General features: G+C 45.6%; 1 protein-coding gene across 1 annotated transcript in view; it reads right to left on the bottom strand.

Moving 5' to 3' along the window:
- The window catches only part of LOC137304511 (epoxide hydrolase 4-like), a 31,203-nt gene extending 22,983 nt beyond the window's left edge, over positions 1 to 8,220 (bottom strand). Inside the window, exons 1-2 of the mRNA XM_067973145.1 lie at positions 7,928 to 8,220; positions 1,014 to 1,099 (exon numbers count right to left, since the gene is read on the bottom strand). Coding sequence (XP_067829246.1) covers positions 1,014 to 1,099; positions 7,928 to 8,170 — 329 coding nt within the window. The 5' untranslated portion in view covers positions 8,171 to 8,220. The remainder of the gene's footprint in view (positions 1 to 1,013; positions 1,100 to 7,927) is intronic.
- Positions 8,221 to 18,510: the final 10,290 nt, after the last annotated feature.

Raw genomic sequence — 18,510 nt, 5'->3', positions numbered from 1 at the left:
TGCTGCACTCCCTCAATACCGCACTGGGAGCGTCAAGCTAGATTTTGTGTTCAAGTCTCTGGAGTGGGACCTGAACCTTCTGACTCAAAGGTGAGAGTGCTACCACTGAGCTAAGGCTGGCACCTTGGAGGAGAAAGGGAGCAGGAATGGGCAGAGATAAAACAACACCCTCTATGTCCCATTAGTGCCATGTCATTACATGTTAGTGTTTGAATAAGCTGTGTACCTCACGGATCCCACTATACTTTTAAGAAGCAGGGTTTGCTCAGCCTCAGATCCGCTGTAGAATCAAGAAGAATCCTCGCCGGGTGTTCTATATCCAATGTAGCAATAAACAATACAGACCAGAAGATCCCTGATATGATCCCTAGTCTGTGTTGTGTTATCTGTTCTCAGCCAGGGCAGCAACTGAGGCTCTACAATTGGGCCCAGTGCCCTGGACTGGTGAGGAGGAGGAAAAAGTGGAAATCAGCCAGGGTTGCTGGTCCCAATTGCTTACCAAGGACCCCCTGTAGGAAAGTGGGTGCGTGACAGATGAAAATGTGATTGGGCTCTTGTGACGCCCTCCAGGGGCAAATAGCCTGCCTAACATCACTCTCTGATCAAGACGCACACATTAAAATTAGCCACTTGAGTTCAGTAACAGTGGGATCTCACAGAATAGTGCAATGATCATTGCCTTCAGGAAAGGAAGGAGCGGGGGGCGAATTGGAGAGAGAGAAAAAATTAAAACAAGCCATAAATATAGTTGAGAAAGGCACATATCACACCGCCCCCCTCTCTGTGAAAGGTGCTATATAAATGCAAGTTCATTCCTTTCAGTAATGAAATACCAATAACAAACTCAAAAGGTGTACACATAGAGTAGGGGGAAACAAAAGAAAGAAAAGTACGTATAAAAAGTACGCACTAGAGAGAGCCCAGATTAGCACTTAGCTTCGGTCTAAACCGTAAAATAGCTCTCCGCTGACAGGAAAAATTGTTAAATAAAAAGCAGGGGGGACAGTATTTACCAAAACTCAGGAAAGCCATGGAGTAGTAACATCAGCTGCTTGTTCCTCTCCCCAGCTGCCACATAGTGAAACCGTAGCCCTGAATCCTAGAAAAAGAGAGAGAGAGAGAGAGCAGGTCAGTGACTCTTGCACAAACAACTTGTACTTACGGTATCAGTGCCACGGGTCTCCATCAGAGTACCCTTCCATCTTTGACAATTTAGATTGAGATAATCCCCAAAACTATTGGTAGCAAGAAATTGCAATTTTATCATGTACAATCTGTAAAGACATTAAACCCTCTCAGATGTAAAAGATCCCATGGCTCTATTTCCATGAAGAGCAGGAAAGTTCTACCCGGTGTACCAGCCAATATTTATCCCTCAACTAACATCACTAAAACAGATGATCTGGTCATTATCACATTGCTGTTTGTGGGATCTTGCTGTGCGTATGTGGTTTCCCACATTACAAGAGTGATTACACTTCAAAATTACTTCATTGGCTGTAAAGCTCTTTAGGACATTCTGAGGTCATGAAAGGCGTAATATAAATGCTAGTCTTTCTTTCTTTGAGGATTATTCAATTATTTTTTTAAAATTACAATTCGTCAGTGGGTAATGTCCCTCAAGGTTCAGTCCTGGGGCCACTCCTGTTCACCGCGTACGTCAATGATATTGATATGGGCCTAGAGGGTAGCGGTGTCAAAATTTGCAGATGATACCAAAATAGGATGTCCAATTAATTCTTTACAAGACCAAAGAAAACTGCAAAGGGATATTGGTAAGATGGGGGCGTGGGCTGATGGAATTCAATGTCAGTAAGTGTGAGGCGATACATTTTAATAAAATAAATAACTGCAGTATTTATACTCTGAATGGAAGTGGGCTCGGTGCAGTGGAAGAGCAAAGGAACTTCGAACTACAGGTTCACAGGACATTAAAGGCAGCACCTCAGGTTGATAAGGGTGTACAAAAAGCTAATAGGCTTCTAGGTTTTATCTCAAGAGCTATAGAACATAAAAGCAATGATGAGTCTAAATTAAACCTTAATAAGTTCTCAGTTAGAGGACTGTGTACAGAATTGGGCTCCACACTATAGGAAGGATATTGAGGCTTTACAGAGGGTACACTAGGATGCTGCCTGGTATGAGGAAATACAAAGAATGACTTAAAAACCTGGATCTTTTTTCATTCGAACAGCGCAGATTACGGGGCAAAGTAATAGAAGTGTTTAAAATGATGAAAGAATGGCACAGGATAGATAGAAGCAAACTGTTTCCAGCAGTTGAGGAGTCAAGAACAAGGGGCCACAGATACAAGATTAAATGTAAGAGATTTAGAACAGAGGGCAGGAGAATCTTCTTCACACAGAGAGTTGTGAGGCTGTGGCAGAAACTACAGCAGCATTCAGTATCAGGTTGGATAAGTGGACAAAGAAAAAGTGGTTGAAGGGATATGGGAACGGGATGGGTAAATGTGATTAGAACTATTTTCTCGCATGAAAGATAAATGCCAACATGGACTAGTTGGGCCGAATGGCTTGTTTCCGTGTTGTAACTTTGGTATTTCTATGTACTGAAAGTTCCTTGGTGGCCTAAGTGGGTAAATTCATGACCCAGTACAATACTCAGTCACACAGATCAGGAAGGGCCATTCCCTAGGCTTGCTGAATTAGAGCAATAGTAAGCATGCTCCAATTGGCCTGAGCACCTTTGGACACAGAAGAGAATTGTACTTTGGATCACTATTCAGTGACAGGAACTAGAATAATGCATGTGATCAGGCGAGGACAAGCCCAGGCTCGCTCGCCTGGAATGCTGCCTGACAATCATCAAGGCTCACACTTGAACAAGGAACTAAGGGCAGACACGCCTTTGGCATTGTACCCCAGCAAGAGAGAACACAGAGGAGGGACGAAAATGGCAGGGAAGAAGCTATTAATTTTAATAGCACACAAATGGTCGAATTTCACTTGGAACAGCTCCCATCTAACACAAGGCACCCATTTTCACCTCCAAAGCTGCTGTTTGCAACATGGACAAGCTGACGGAACTGCAGAAGTATGTTTTCACCAACTTCATTTTCTAGGCAGAGCAGCACACAGTAGCAGAAAAAAAGCTCACTATCCTGGATACAAATAGAAGGGGGAAGCAAGACCCAGTGTGTGAAAGGGGCACTAACTCTTTAAATACAGATAACATTTGATCTTCCCTGGCATTTTCTTCCTTCCCGAAGGCCAGACTTCATGTGTGATCCTTGATTTAGACTCCCCTTTGACTCATTTTATATTCTCTCCGCTTTCTTTTTTTTAAAAATGGGTCATCTCTCACCATGCATTATTTACAAAGGGGCGGAAATCTTTTCCCAGGCCTCCTGCAATCTACAAACAGCTGCTACAAAGGCCGAGGAGAATTCTGCTGACAGCCCTTCTGACTTTCCATCCCTGCAAGGAAACACTTGGGCTCCACCCAACGCAGCAGTGGTCATTCATTCACTATGAGGAGGGTCCTCATTCCACCCAGCACAAGGTTGCTCCAGCACACTTCAACACCCTGTAATGTTACATTATGCCCAAAGATACCAGCGGCAAAGAGTGAAAGCAATGCTATCAATATCAGTATCATTAATGACTAGCATGAGCAACACAGCTTGCAATTCATACAACAGGCATGCTTATTTTTTTTAAAAGAACGCAGTTAGTGACAACGGGAGGCAACTGAGCAGGTGTCAGCTCAGATCTCGCACAATGCACAGCGCTAACACTCCCCGTATCTCTGGAACCCTAACCTGAACCCCTAACGCCAACCCCAAACCCTAACACGATGTCGGGCGGCTCTGGGGCCAATAGCCGTTGCGATGCCGTCACTGATGCATGACAGCTGAGGAATCAACAGTCATTCCATATTTTAAAAGGGTGACAAAACTTAGATCACATTTGTAAACCTAAAGGAGAAACTTCCTCTGCTGAGGACACTAGTATTAGCAGCCCCCAGTACTTTTCCCAGTGGATTACTAGTTGAGTGTCAGCAAGTATCTGCAGGCTATTGGATCATGAGGCTTTCACAGCCAAGCTTGACTTTAGGAATTGTAAACAATTTTACAACACCAAGTTATAGTCCAACAATTTTATTTTAAAATCCACAAGCTTTCGGAGGCTTCCTCCTTCCTCAGGTGAATGTGGAAATGAAATCCTCAAACCTATCGCATTTATAAATCACAGAACAATGCCTGGTGATTACAGATAGTCTTTTCAACTGCCCGTTGCCAAGGCAACCAAAGTGTTCAGACAGATAGATGTTACCTACAAGGCCACCGAATATACAAATGGCCAGAACAGATGTGGTGGAGATGCCAATTAAAAAAAGAGCGAGAGAGGCAGAAACATAGAAACATCAGGAAGGAAAAGACAGCAATTGACCCGTTATATTAAAAACAGATAACATTTGTTCGCTGGTGGGGTTACGTGTAGCGTGACATGAACCCAAGATCCCGGTTGAGGCCGTCCTCATGGGTGCGGAACTTGGCTATCAATTTCTGCTCGACGATTTTGCGTTGTCGAGTGTCTCGAAGGCCGCCTTGGAGTACGCTTACCTGAAGATCGGTGGCTGAATGTCCTTGACTGCTGAAGTTTTCCCCGACTGGGAGGGAACCCTCCTGTCTGGCGATTGTTGCGCGGTGTCCGTTCATCCGTTGTCGCAGTGTCTGCATGGTCTCGCCAATGTACCATGCTCTGGGGCATCCTTTCCTGCAACGTATGAGGTAGACAATGTTGGCCGAGTCACAGGAGTATGAACCATGCACCTGGTGGGTGGTGTCCTCTCATGTGATGGTGGTATCTGTGTCGATGATCTGGCATGTCTTGCAGAGGTTACCGTGGCAGGGTTGTGTGGTGTCGTGGACGCTGTTCTCCTGAAAGCTGGGTAATTTGCTGCGAATGATGGTCTGTTTGAGGTTGGGTGGCTGTTTACAGGCGAGTAGTGGAGGTGTGGAGATGGCCATAGCGAGGTGCTTGTCGTCATTGATGACATGTTGAAGGCTGCGGAGAACATGGCGTAGTTTCTCCGCTCCGGGGAAGTACTGGACGACGAAGGGTACTCTGTTGGTTGCGTCCCGTATTAGTCTTCTGAGGAGCTCTATGCGATTTTTCGCTGTGGCCCATCGGAACTGTCGATCGATGAGTCGAGCGTCATATCCCGTTCTTACTAGGGCGTCTTTCAGCGTCTGTAGGTGTCCATCGCGTTCCTCCTCGTCTGAGCAGACCCTGTGTATTCACAGGGCCTGTCCATAGGGGATGGCCTCTTTGACGTGGTTGGGGTGGAAGCTGGAAAAGTGGAGCATCGTGAGGTTGTCCGTGGGCTTTCGGTAGAGTGAGGTGCTGAGGTGCCCGTCTTTGATGGAGATTCGTGTGTCCAAGAAAGAAACTGATTCTGAGGAGTAGTCCATGGTGAGCTTGATGGTGGGATGGAACTTGTTAATGTTATCGTGTAGTCTCTTCAGTGATTCTTTGCCGTGGGTCCATAGAAAGAAAATGTCGTCGATGTATCTGGTGTATAGCGTTGGTTGGAGGTCCTGTGCAGTGAAGAAGTCCTGCTCGAACTTGTGCATGAAAATGTTGGCGTATTGGGGTGTGAATTTGGTCCCCATGGCTGTTCCGTGTGTTTGGGTAAAGAACTGGTTATCGAAGGTGAAGACATTGTGATCCAGGATGAAGCGGATGAGTTGTAGGATGGCGTCTGGAGAATGGCTGTTGTTGGTGTTGAGTATTGATGCTGTCGCAGCGATGCCGTCATCGTGGGGGATACTGGTGTAGAGTGCCGAGACGTCCATCGTGGTGAGAAGTGTTCCTGGTTCAACTGGTCCGTGGGTACTGAGTTTTTGTAGGAAGTCTGTAGTGTCGCGACAGAAGCTGGGGGTTCCCTGTACGATGGGTTTCAGGATGCCCTCGATGTATCCAGAGAGGTTCTCACACAGGGTTCCGTTGCCTGATACGATAGGACGTCCGGGTGTGTTGGCTTTGTGTATCTTTGGGAGGCAGTAGAAGTCTCCCACGCGGGGAGAACGTGGGATGAGAGCGCGTAGGATGCTTTGAAGGTCTGGATCGAAGGTCTTGATCAGTTTGTTGAGCTGGTGGGTATGTTCTTTGGTCGGATCTGCGGGTAACCGTCTGTAGTGTTCCTGGTTGTCCAGTTGTCGGTATGCTTCTTTGCAATAGTCCGTTCTGTTCTGTACGACTATGGCTCCTCCTTTGTCCGCTGGTTTGATGACTATGTTGCGGTTGGTCTTGAGAGCGTTGATGGTGTTGCGTTGTGTTCGGGTGACATTCTGGACTGTCTTCTGAGTGCGGCTGATGAATCTGGCATAGACGCATTTCCTGACAGCTTGAGCATACATGTCAAGCTGAGGGCAGTGACCCTCCGGAGGAGTCCAGTTTGACTCTTTCCTCTTACCACATCTCCACCACATCTGTTCTGGCCATTTGTATATTCGGTGGCCTTGTAGGTAACACCTATCTGTCTGAACACTTTGGTTGCCTTGGCAACGGGCAGTTGAAAAGACTATCTGTAATCACCAGGCATTGTTCTGTGATTTATAAATGCGATAGGTTTGAGGATTTCATTTCCACATTCACCTGAGGAAGGAGGAAGCCTCCGAAAGCTTGTGGATTTTAAAATAAAATTGTTGGACTATAACTTGGTGTTGTAAAATTGTTTACAATTGTCAACCCCAGTCCATCACCGGCATCTCCACATCATAGACAAAAAAAGACCACGGTCCATCTAGTTTGCTTCTGCCACCCTGGTCCAAAGTCACCTTTTCCTCCCAAGTATGCTACACTTACTATACACTGTGTCTCAATTCACTCATTTACTATATTCAAAAATATTATTTTCCTCACTCAATGTCCAAACACCTACATTTTGCAGCAGGACTCCCTAGAAAGTAACCAGGTACAAAGACTCTAAGAAAGATCAATTAATTCAGCACCCACTAGGATCAAGTATGGGTCCCATCTACCTGCGTGGCTCAGTATCATAAGTGTTGGGGGGAAGCAACCACAGACCAGGCAAACTGATACAACTGAGAGGCACGCTAGGAGTTAAGTCAACAATGTTGGTGTGGGACTAGAGTTACTGGTCTCCTTCCCTAAAGGACATTTTAAAGTGCATCATGACCATCTGACAGATTCTTTTAATGATACCAGCATTTCATTTCCAAATTTTTAAAACAGAATTCAAATTCTCAAACTCATCTCAGGATTACTGGTTCAATAACATAACCACTACACCATCCTTGAAGTGGAGATGCCGGTGCTGTACTGTGGGTTGACAATTGTAAACAATTTTACAACACCAAGTTATAGTCCAGCAATTTTATTTTAAATTCACAAGCTTTCGGAGGCTTCCTCCTTCCTCAGGTGAACGTTGTTGGAAAGGGCAAGGGCAACAGGTGAATGGGAACACCATCACCTCCAAGTTCCCCTCCGAGCCACACGCACCGTCCTGACTTGGAAATACATCGGCCGTTCCTTCATCGTCGCTGGGTCAAAATCCTGGAACTCCCTGCCTAACAGCGCTGCGGGAGAACCTTCACCACACGGACTGCAGCGGTTCAAGAAGGCGGCTCACCGCACACCTTCTCAAGGGGCAACTAGCGATGGGCAATGAATGCCGCGCCCACGTCCCAGAGAATTATATTTTTAAAAATTAGCAGAAAAGTGAAATCTGAATGATCACCATTCCTATTAAAATGGCACAAATCAGCAGCCGCCAGTGCGCATGCGTCACGGGCAGAGGCGGACTACAACTCCCAGAGGGCAGTGCGCGTGACGGGCATGCGCAGAATTCCGAGGCAACTGAAGAAATTTTTTTTTTTTAAAAACAGGGGTCGGATTAACGGAAAGATTAACGGCGCCGGCGGGCCGGATGGCGGTACCTTTATCCGGACATAGCAGTGCGTCCCCAGGGACGGGTCACTGAGGCAGGCGGGCGGGGTCTCCCGGGGCCTCCACTCGAAGGCTCGGCCCCGCTTCCTGACGACGACCCAGGCGATGCGCAGCAGGACCAAGCTGCTGGCGAGGGCCGTCAAGGTGTAGACGAGCAGCCAGTAACAGACACTGCCCGCGGCCAGCGCCATTCGGCTCGGCAGCACCAGCAGTCGGGACGACAGCTTCGCCATCTTTCGGCTTCGAATTCGACGGCGGCCGAACCAGGTCCCGCCCCCCCGGCCCAACGCTGATCGAGCTCGCACTCGGATTGGTTGGTACAGCTGTCAATCACCGTTAGGTGGGCAGGTGAACTTGGCCAGGTGATGGATGGGGGGGGGGGGCTGAGGCAGACAGAGAGCCGGAAAAGGGCCCCGGGGGGTCCTGAACAGGTGAAGGTTCTGTGGGCGGGGGTCCTGAACAGGTTAAAGGTTCTGTGGGCGGGGGTCCTGAACAGGTTAAAGGTTCTGTGGGTGGGGGTCCTGAACAGGTTAAAGGTTCTGTGGGCGGGGGTCCTGAACAGGTTAAAGGTTCTGGGGGTGGGGGTCCTGAACAGGTTAAAGGTTCTGGGGGTGGGGGTCCTGAACAGGTTAAAGGTTCTGTGGGCGGGGGTCCTGAACAGGTTAAAGGTTCTGTGGGTGGGGGTCCTGAACAGGTTAAAGGTTCTGGGGGTGGGGGTCCTGAACAGGTTAAAGGTTCTGGGGGTGGGGGTCCTGAACAGGTTAAAGGTTCTGTGGGTGGGGGTCCTGAACTGGTTAAAGGTTCTGTGGGCGGGGGTCCTGAACAGGTTAAAGGTTCTGTGGGCGGGGGTCCTGAACAGGTTAAAGGTTCTGTGGGCGGGGGTCCTGAACAGGTTAAAGGTTCTGTGGGCGGGGGTCCTGAACAGGTTAAAGGTTCTGTGGGTGGGGGTCCTGAACAGGTTAAAGGTTCTGTGGGTGGGGGTCCTGAACAGGTTAAAGGTTCTGTGGGTGGGGGTCCTGAACTGGTTAAAGGTTCTGTGGGTGGGGGTCCTGAACTGGTTAAAGGTTCTGTGGGTGGGGGTCCTGAACAGGTTAAAGGTTCTGTGGGTGGGGGTCCTGAACTGGTTAAAGGTTCTGTGGGTGGGGGTCCTGAACAGGTTAAAGGTTCTGTGGGTGGGGGTCCTGAACTGGTTAAAGGTTCTGTGGGTGGGGGTCCTGAACTGGTTAAAGGTGTTGGGGGGGGTCCTGAACTGGTTAAAGGTGTTGGGGGGGGGGTCCTGAACAGGTAAAGGTGTTGGGGGGAGGGGTCCTGAACAGGTAAAGGTGTTGGGGGGAGGGGTCCTGAACAGGTAAAGGTGTTGGGGGGAGGGGTCCTGAACAGGTAAAGGTGTTGGGGGGAGGGGTCCTGAACTGGTTAAAGGTTCTGTGGGTGGGGGTCCTGAACTGGTTAAAGGTTCTGTGGGTGGGGGTCCTGAACTGGTTAAAGGTTCTGTGGGTGGGGGTCCTGAACAGGTTAAAGGTTCTGTGGGTGGGGGTCCTGAACTGGTTAAAGGTTCTGTGGGTGGGGGTCCTGAACTGGTTAAAGGTTCTGTGGGTGGGGGTCCTGAACTGGTTAAAGGTTCTGTGGGTGGGGGTCCTGAACAGGTTAAAGGTTCTGTGGGTGGGGGTCCTGAACTGGTTAAAGGTTCTGTGGGTGGGGGTCCTGAACTGGTTAAAGGTTCTGTGGGTGGGGGTCCTGAACTGGTTAAAGGTGTTGGGGGGGGTCCTGAACTGGTTAAAGGTGTTTGGGGGGGGGGTCCTGAACAGGTAAAGGTGTTGGGGGGAGGGGTCCTGAACAGGTAAAGGTGTTGGGGGGAGGGGTCCTGAACAGGTAAAGGTGTTGGGGGGAGGGGTCCTGAACAGGTAAAGGTGTTGGGGGGAGGGGTCCTGAACAGGTAAAGGTGTTGGGGGGAGGGGTCCTGAACAGGTAAAGGTGTTGGGGGGAGGGGTCCTGAACAGGTAACGGTGTTGGGGGGAGGGGTCCTGAACAGGTAAAGGTGTTGGGGGGGTCCTGAACAGGTAAAGATGTTGGGGGGGGGTGTTCCTGAACAGGTAAAGGTGTTGGGGGGAGGGGTCCTGAACAGGTAACGGTGTTGGGGGGAGGGGTCCTGAACAGGTAAAGGTGTTGGGGGGGTCCTGAACAGGTAAAGATGTTGGGGGGGGGGTTCCTGAACAGGTAAAGGTCTTGGGGGGGGGGGGGGGTCCTGAACAGGTAAAGGTGTTGGGGGGGGGGGTCCTGAGCAGGTAAAGGTGTTGGGGGGGGTCCTGAACAGGTAAAGGTGTTGGGTGGGTCCTGAACACGTTAAAGGTTCTGGGGGGGGGGGGGGGTCCTGAACAGGTAAAGGTTCTGTGGGTGGGGGAGGGTCCTGAACAGGTAAAGGTTCTGTGGGGGTGTGTCCTCAGCAGGTGAAGGGCCTGAGATAGACAGAGCAGGGGCTTGCGGCAGGAGGCGGATGGGGGTCCTGAGCAGGTGATGGGCCTTGTGTGAGTGGGGGGTTCTGAGCAGGTGATGGTCCTGAGACGGAGAGAGCAGGGTCTTTGGGGGGGGGGGGGGGAACTGAGCCAGAAAACAGGTAAAGAGCCTTGGAGTGGGTGGAGAGAGAGAGGTACTGAGTCAGACAGAACAGGAGAAGGTCCACGTGGGAAGGCATTGAACCATTGAGAGCAGAAAAATGCCCTGGTCAGTGCTGTTAGCCCAGATAGGTTATTTGTAGGGCGAGTGATTTGCCTTCACTCAGACATTTTCACTGGATCCAGGACTTTGCATCAGCCATGACTTATTGTTCCTATGAATAGTTCAATGAGAACGTTGTCACAAGAGATAGCTTCTGTGTCCTGTAAGTTACACTGAATCCTGGACGTTTGCAAATGAAACTGAATACTACTTTCCCTTTTAACCTATTCCCCTCTCACATTTCCTGCCCTTTTAATCCTTATTCTTTTTTGTTTCACGTGCAAATCTCCTTGCCTTTCTCAATCTCACTCATTTGCCCTATCTGATGATCTCAACGGACATGAGGATCGGGAGATGTTGTCTCTGTGAAATCTAGAGCCTTAAAAGGTTATGAAGCTGAAGTTCAGACACGGGCGGACGCTCGGAGACACTTTGAAGGTCCTTCCTGATAAGAACGACTCCAACACCAAAGATGTTTTTTGTTTCTAATTTGCAGTCAAGGTTAGAAAAGTTACAAAGAACTATCAATAACCAGATGGCCATGGTAAGCAGGTATTGTAACTCTTCCACAGTCAAGCTCTCATTTTTCTTTTGAGGGAGACAGAGACAAGCTGTAAATCAATTACGCTATAATCAGTGTGATTAATTAACAACCAGTAAGGGCAGAGTCCACGAGTAAGAGTGGGAATCTGCAATTTAGTCTTCAGGGAAAGGGGGGAGGAAAGATTTCCTCAATGAGTTGTCTGTAACCAGAAGGGATTTAGGATTTTCTTTCAACATACTGCGCGGAGGAAATGTTTCCTTTGTCAGAAGTGGCAACTTGTGTAACGGGAGAGTGCTTGCATCACATCCTTGATGGTTAATTAAATCTACTTTATGCATTGCTTTGTTAAAAATTTGTTTGCAGGATGTGGGTGAACATTGGCAAGGCTGCATTTATTGCCCGTCCTTGTTGCCCTGAGAAAGAGGTGGTGGGCCTTCTCCTTGAACGACTGCAGTCCTTGTGGTGACGCTGCTCCCACAATGGTGTTAGGTGAGGAATTCCAGATTTCCAGGATAGTGCAGGACTTGGAGGAGGTGATATGACCATGATACAGTGGCATAAAGTAAGGTGGAAGGAGGCTCCAGTGGAGCATAAACACCGGCAATGACCGGTGGGGCCGAATGGCCTGTTTCTGTACTGTAAAAAAATTTATGTAATATTGCTGCTCGCCCTGGGTAGGGGAGATACTGTCAAAGTAATCTTTGTATCTAAAATTACTTTCCCAATTAAGTTTTTTTCTCCCCCCCCCCCCCCCCCCCTCCTCCAGTATTCTTCCCCTACCCCTCATCTCCTAAACACTGGATTATGCTCAGATAGTTCCACAGGTGGTAACAACCCTCCAGCACATAGCCCAAATGGCCAGCTCTTAACATGCACACAAGGACAGTGAACGTCAATGAGCTATTCGACCACGTCAAACATCAGAGCCAAGTCAATTCTGTCCACACAAGTGCACTTCCAACAGGCACTGGCTAACCAGCAGAATGAACCCTTGCAGATTCCCCATCTCCCCTTTACAGGCCCAGCCTAGAAACCACGACCAACTACAGTGGCGATCAGAAAATGAACCTGGAACTTTAATAGTCTGGAGGCATGTAATACATTTACCCACTGAACCATGTGGATGGAGACGCCTTGCTAAATAGATTTGATATTTTGTTCACCCCACTGCATCTTTTTTGGTTGAGTTAGTGAAGTTTTTTTGTTTTTATACTTTATCAGTCTTGTCTACTGGAACTGTAAAAAACACTCTGCACTACAGTTGCAGATTTCGTCCTTCCAAATTAAAAGTTATGTCTGCACAGTATTTTGAGCTGCGTAACACTCGGATAAAGTTCGGGTGATAATTTAACCTTGAAGTGGGTTAGCTCCAGTGCAATTTCTCCTTCAGTGGATTAGTGAGAGTCATTTTTATTGCGGCAGATGAGCTGACTTATGTTTTATGGGAAGTCCACGCCTTTTTGCTGCAGAAAAGGGAAAAGTACCTGGTCAGACAGCTCAATGTTTGGTTAAACAGCTGTCCTGACTCTCCCACAATGAGTTTGGACCATTATCCACTGAATTGACAAAAAACAGCTTCCCCATCTTTAGTCATTGTGGATTTCCCCCCCCCCCCCCACCTTGTAACTCAGTTCTTTACAGATCTCACCATCCAGTAACACAAGTTTGGAGAGATGAGTGGCTACCTAAGTGCCAAAAAAGTAATTATAGTTAAAAATATCAAATATCTTTAGCTATTTGTTTCCTTCCCCATGCAGTTTGTGTGTGTGGGGGAGGGGGTAGCACCTGATCCCACATCTCTGCAAATGCCATTTTTAAAATCATAACATGTATGACCCTCCGTGATTTTTCTCTGCATGGTGAACACCTCACTTTACTTGGCAGGTCCTACAGTGGCACAGCTGTGATCAGGGTCTCAGTATGGCTATGACACCAGGTCCCATTATTCCTCAGCGGTGCTTTGATGTTCCAATCTGTTGCATAAGCATTGCCAAAAGGGATGGCCAGGAAAGTAGACAAGGGGGAGGTAGGTTACATCATGATCGGCTTCCTTACTCCCTCAATGCAAGCAAACAAAAATGAAAGACCACCGTCTAAATGGAGAAAACCCATGTTTTCCTTTATCAAAAGGAAATTACCAAAAGTTACTGTTCTCATCTGCATGCTTCTTAAACAATTCTGGGAATAAAGAAGGAATGCAAAGATAGAGTCTCCCTGTAGATAACACATGTCTGGAGCGATGGTTTGAATGTCCTGACTCACAGAGCCAAGTCTTTGTTCTGGAAGGTTGCCTTGATACCCAACTAACCCATCTGTCCATTATTAAATATCCCCAGCTGGGAAGTGCTCAACTTCTGGGAATGCACCTTGCCCTTTCTCATGGTTCACCCTAAAACATTCTGCACAGAAAAGGCATTATGCAAAATGGAGGGAAAATTCTAGCGGTGCCAATATTGCATTGTGTTCTAAGGCAGAGAGGATCGTCTTTATGTTTAAAAAAACACTGATGTCATTAGACTTAGCCTGGATTTGATGTGGTATTAAGCCACACTGACCAGGAAGATGGCAGATTCAATCCCTGATTTGTGCCGAATCAGTTGCAGCAGTGATGCAAGCGGTAAAATTAGTGTCAGCATTTCTGGGACAGCACAGGTAAGATCAACAGACAGGGTTTCTGCTGATCACAGCCCAGTGACCTGGAAAGGGTAGGCGGAGACATACAATCAGGACAGGATCAGGCTGAGCTGCAATGTCCCTGACTGAATAGTTTGTCAAAGTTTACACAAGAATAGGCCTTTGGACAAATTGGTAGAGCGCTGATAGCATTTAAGGCACCTTACTCTCAGCTAATGCTTTCAATAGAGTGGAGAGAGACAGCTTTTAAATTAATGCAAATCCTCACTTAATGTCTGTATTCAATGGAATGTGACCTCATCCTCCCCATTGATTTTTTAAAAAATTAGACCTCAGTTCATTTGAGGTATTTGACCTCAGTTCATTTTTTTTAAAATGCAGGTAAGCAGCTGAAGAATTTGGTTACACATTTATCCACTCACACCACGGAAGTAGATATTAGTAATATAGATCTTGAGAAAAATCACGAAGGACCTATCTTTACACCATCAAACTGTTCAACGCCCAGCAGGAAACCGAAAAGACATTATTTTGCATATCAAAGTGAGGCTAGTGCTGAAAGCTGAACGCACACCTTTAAAGTTCGTTTTGTTCAGAAGCGGGGATGGATTTTCTGAGGCTTTGTTTCTAAAGTAAGTGAAAGGTGAGTTTCCTGAGCTGAAGAACACATTGAAGCGACCCTCAATCATTGAAGACTTTCTAAATCAGTACAATTGTAAACAATTTTACAACACCAAGTTATAGTCCAGCAATTTTATTTTAAATTCACAAATTCACTTGTGAATTTAAAATAAAATTGCTGGACTATAACTTGGTGTTGTAAAATTGTTTACAATTGTCAACCCCAGTCCATCACCGGCATCTCCACATCATAAATCAGTACAATCGATGCCAAACTCTTTCCCCTCCGCTCCCTTCTCCTCCCCCCCCCCCCCAAAAAAAAAAATCCGGATAGATCTTAATTCAGTAGAAACGATTCCGAAATTTCTGCTTCCATCAGCCACAGTGTAACATATCCAAACGCCACTGCTGAGGCTGAGGAATGCAAACTGGCCTGTATAAAAAGTGGAGGCTCCAGTGGTTGCAGCAATCCCAAAACTCAGCCTTTGCCAAGTTTCTATTTGATTTCCACACGACGTGTTGCACAATTCGGTTACATCGTTCCAAACTGGAATTATATTCATTCCATATTCAGTAAAAAAAAGTTTATTTCAACAATAACTGCACAAAACCTTAGTAATTCAAGTGGTAAAATCTAGTAATTTCTTTCTACAAATATCCGAAGTGTTTAATAGAAGCATTTTTATATTCAACATAATTAGAGAACTCGGGCACTCGAGCACATGAGTGACTGTCATTTTGTTTTACATTAAAGGCTGGCTATACCATTTAATTACTAGTTTACATTGCAAATCAAATTGTCCACAAAACAAAACTAAACAGTGTAAAAGGTGCCCAGCACACAAACATGAGAAAAGGACTGTAAACATCTCTGGCAGATATCTACAAATGAAACCATTGCATTACATATCGAAACAGCCCATTTAACCCCTGTTCCAAGTGGGGAAAATGCACACAAGAATTGACAAATAAAATACAAATTGAACCACGTTACGGGAATATATATATATTTTAACAGACTTAAGTGTAACGTGTAAAACTTTTGTATATAGCAGAAAGTTTTAAGTGTATTGATCAGAATAAAATGATTACATCACATCAGTGTGTCTCAGATTGAAATGCTAATCTATAACAATGGACAATATTTGGCAAATTCAGAATACAGTTTGAAACATTTAAAAAGGCTCCTCTTTCTAATGTCTGAATACAAATATTTTGTTCTCTGCATACATATATAAATGTATATACATACTATATATTTTTTCTCCACAACTCAACAGTTGTGCATTTTTTTTTAAAGCACTTATCCATTGTGTTATGTACATAGCTACTGGTTTCAAAACATATTGATAATACATCCCCACTACTGTGGGCGCAAAGTACCCACTGAACTCTGAGCGTAGAGAGAACATGAGTAACTCCTGCAAAAGGAAGAGTGCTGCTTTTTTTTTAAAAAAGCTATAATTTACTGTAGTCCTAAATATCACTGGTTGCTCCGACACTCCTTGTTACCATATATGCAACTGCTGCTTAGAGACACCCGAAGAGCAGACATTTTGTGTAACCCTCCCCCATCCAAGTATGTCTTTGAGGATGTTGCGAAATGAAATGGCGATTTAATTGGAAGTGGTACCCAGATCTAGATGTTCCCCATTCAAATCAATGGAATGTAACAATGTCACAGTGAGTGGTTGCACCCAGTTCATCTCTAACAAGCAGTTTCAAATACTAAGTATAACGAGAAATGACAGACATCACAAAAAGTGTACAGATACATCTCCCTTTATAACATTTAGTATTGTTGGACAATTCAGGGAGTACCATGCACCTTTAATACACGGGATAAACAGAGAGCCATAGAACAGTGATAATTGCTGCAGTTAACCTGTCCAGGTTTCCAGAAAGCATAACAATTCTACTGTGTTACATGAATAAACCCGTTTTACTCAACTGGGCCGTAAAGCATTTTGCAATTACTAGCCATTTTTAATAATTAGCTACTTGAATTTTTTTTTTAGCCAAACCCAAAAAGGTTTTACAAGCCAAAAATAGCCAGCTTAAAAACAAAAGGCAATTGCATCACAGTTTGGCCAAATAACTGGTTAAAGAACTGACCGGAAAAAATGTAACCAAACTAACCGGAAATGTAAAATAGGATTCAGCCAGCTCAGCTGAGGGTTGAAGCCACTTCAAATTGTAATGGTCTAACTGCATGTGGGACCTCCACAGACACCCTCTTTTCCATTGTTATTTAATACAAGGATAACAGCTGGCCACACTGTGGTGCCGATGTTTACCTTGTGAAGTGCTTTATACAAGTCCTTCTGTGCGTGAGGTGAAAGGTGAAGCTCATATTTGGCATCAAGCCCTTATTGTTCTAATGACCGGGCAACTTCACAAAAACCTTTTCCTCCCACCTCCGAACGTTTGATATCTTGGAAGAAAATCAGCAACACTTTTTAAAATGTTAAACGATAAATTCCTCAATGCAAAGTACACACGGCTGGGACAAGCTAATTCAGGGCAGGAGGGAGTTTTCTACGCCGCCGATATGGTTTCTGCAGAAACCATTACTGGAGCTTTATAAAAATACTTCAATTCCAATAAATCATCAGACATTACGAGAATGCTGGAGTACTTTTAAAAGCAGGAGTGTCCAAGTTTTTTGTCTTCATCGGCTGCTTAAGTGCCTGGCAGGCCACATATAAAGTATAAATCAATGTTTCCATTAATTCACATGCATCTTAAGTTGCAAATATTAGCAGATCTTGTTCTGATTTAGGATTTATCCAGTAATGAGGTAATAGCATTAACAGTCCAATCTAAACCACCAGTCCCATAAAAACCATCAAGAAATCTAAGTACAGATAGAATCGAGTTGCCTGGGCTTTGCAAGCTGGATTGCCAGAGCTTGCAGGCCACATACGGTCTGTGAGCTATTGTTATCTGTGAGCAGGTATAGCTGGCCCTCTATTTAATTATTGCTGATACTCTTAACACAAATGCTAAATAAGCACTTATTTTACATTGTGTTGGCCTTTGAACAGGTGATACTATTTAAGCATTGATCATACAGGACCTGTTGCAATGGTAAATAAGGAATGAGAAAATTGTACAAACTGTGTTCAGACGATAGAGGAAAAATGCATGTTTCTATTTACATGGTGCTGTGGGAGGGGTAGCCACTTCTGAAGGGATGAGTTACAAGGGTGGCATAAAGTCAGATTAAACATCAGTGAACTGTATTCAAAACCCACAGGTGGCCAAAGTTCAGACTCAAGTAGCTTCAATAATTGACTATGGTCAGTATTTGGTTCGGTTGCCGCAGACCATTTCACATTGCATAATTTTGGGGAGGGGGAATTAACTATCGACCAGCAGGAATCCTGTTTCACACCATTAAAACACATCTAGTCAACGGTGACAGAATCAGTGCACTAAACTGAGTCAACTTTCTTTTCTGAAGGTTATAAAGTGCAGTGGCTGGGAATCCAGGAGTAATGAGGGTGAGGGACTGATTTTTTTTAAAAAGTACTTCAAGTAAATAATGGATGCTCTGTGACTGTTTTCAAAATGCAGGATTTCTCTGGGTTCATGAAACTTTTGTAATTTACAAGTTAAACTCCCAGCTACTTAGATTGTTAATGCAAGCGTAAGGCGAGCATTTTATCGACTTGTAAGGAGGAAGCCGAAATAGGGCATAAAAGTTTGGAAAAACACAATAGCAATACATGGTCACCTCCTACACATTTTATTATTCTTAAAAAGCACAAAGTCTATTTATTGCTCAAAAAAAACCTCAGCATTGAAAAACACAGTTGAAAACTCAAGTCCCGTTGTGCAAAGCATCTCCCAAATGCTGAAAGTGACGGGTCATTTATGTAATTGCAGCAGTGTTGTCTTTTGGGGCAAGGATTCCCCCGACCCCCTCAAAACAGGAACCTCCAAAAATTGCAGATACAACTTGTCTCTATTGAGCATCATCAAACTGGGACAAATGCTGCAACCAGATTCACAGCGAGGCCCTGCTCCAACACTGAATAGAGAGATGACTGGAATGAT

The sequence above is a fragment of the Heptranchias perlo genome, chromosome 37 (assembly GCF_035084215.1).
Source record: "Heptranchias perlo isolate sHepPer1 chromosome 37, sHepPer1.hap1, whole genome shotgun sequence".
NCBI classification, from domain to species: Eukaryota; Metazoa; Chordata; class Chondrichthyes; order Hexanchiformes; family Hexanchidae; genus Heptranchias; species Heptranchias perlo.
The sequence above is the reverse complement of the archived record's forward strand: the minus strand, read 5'-3'. Positions and strand labels throughout refer to the sequence as shown.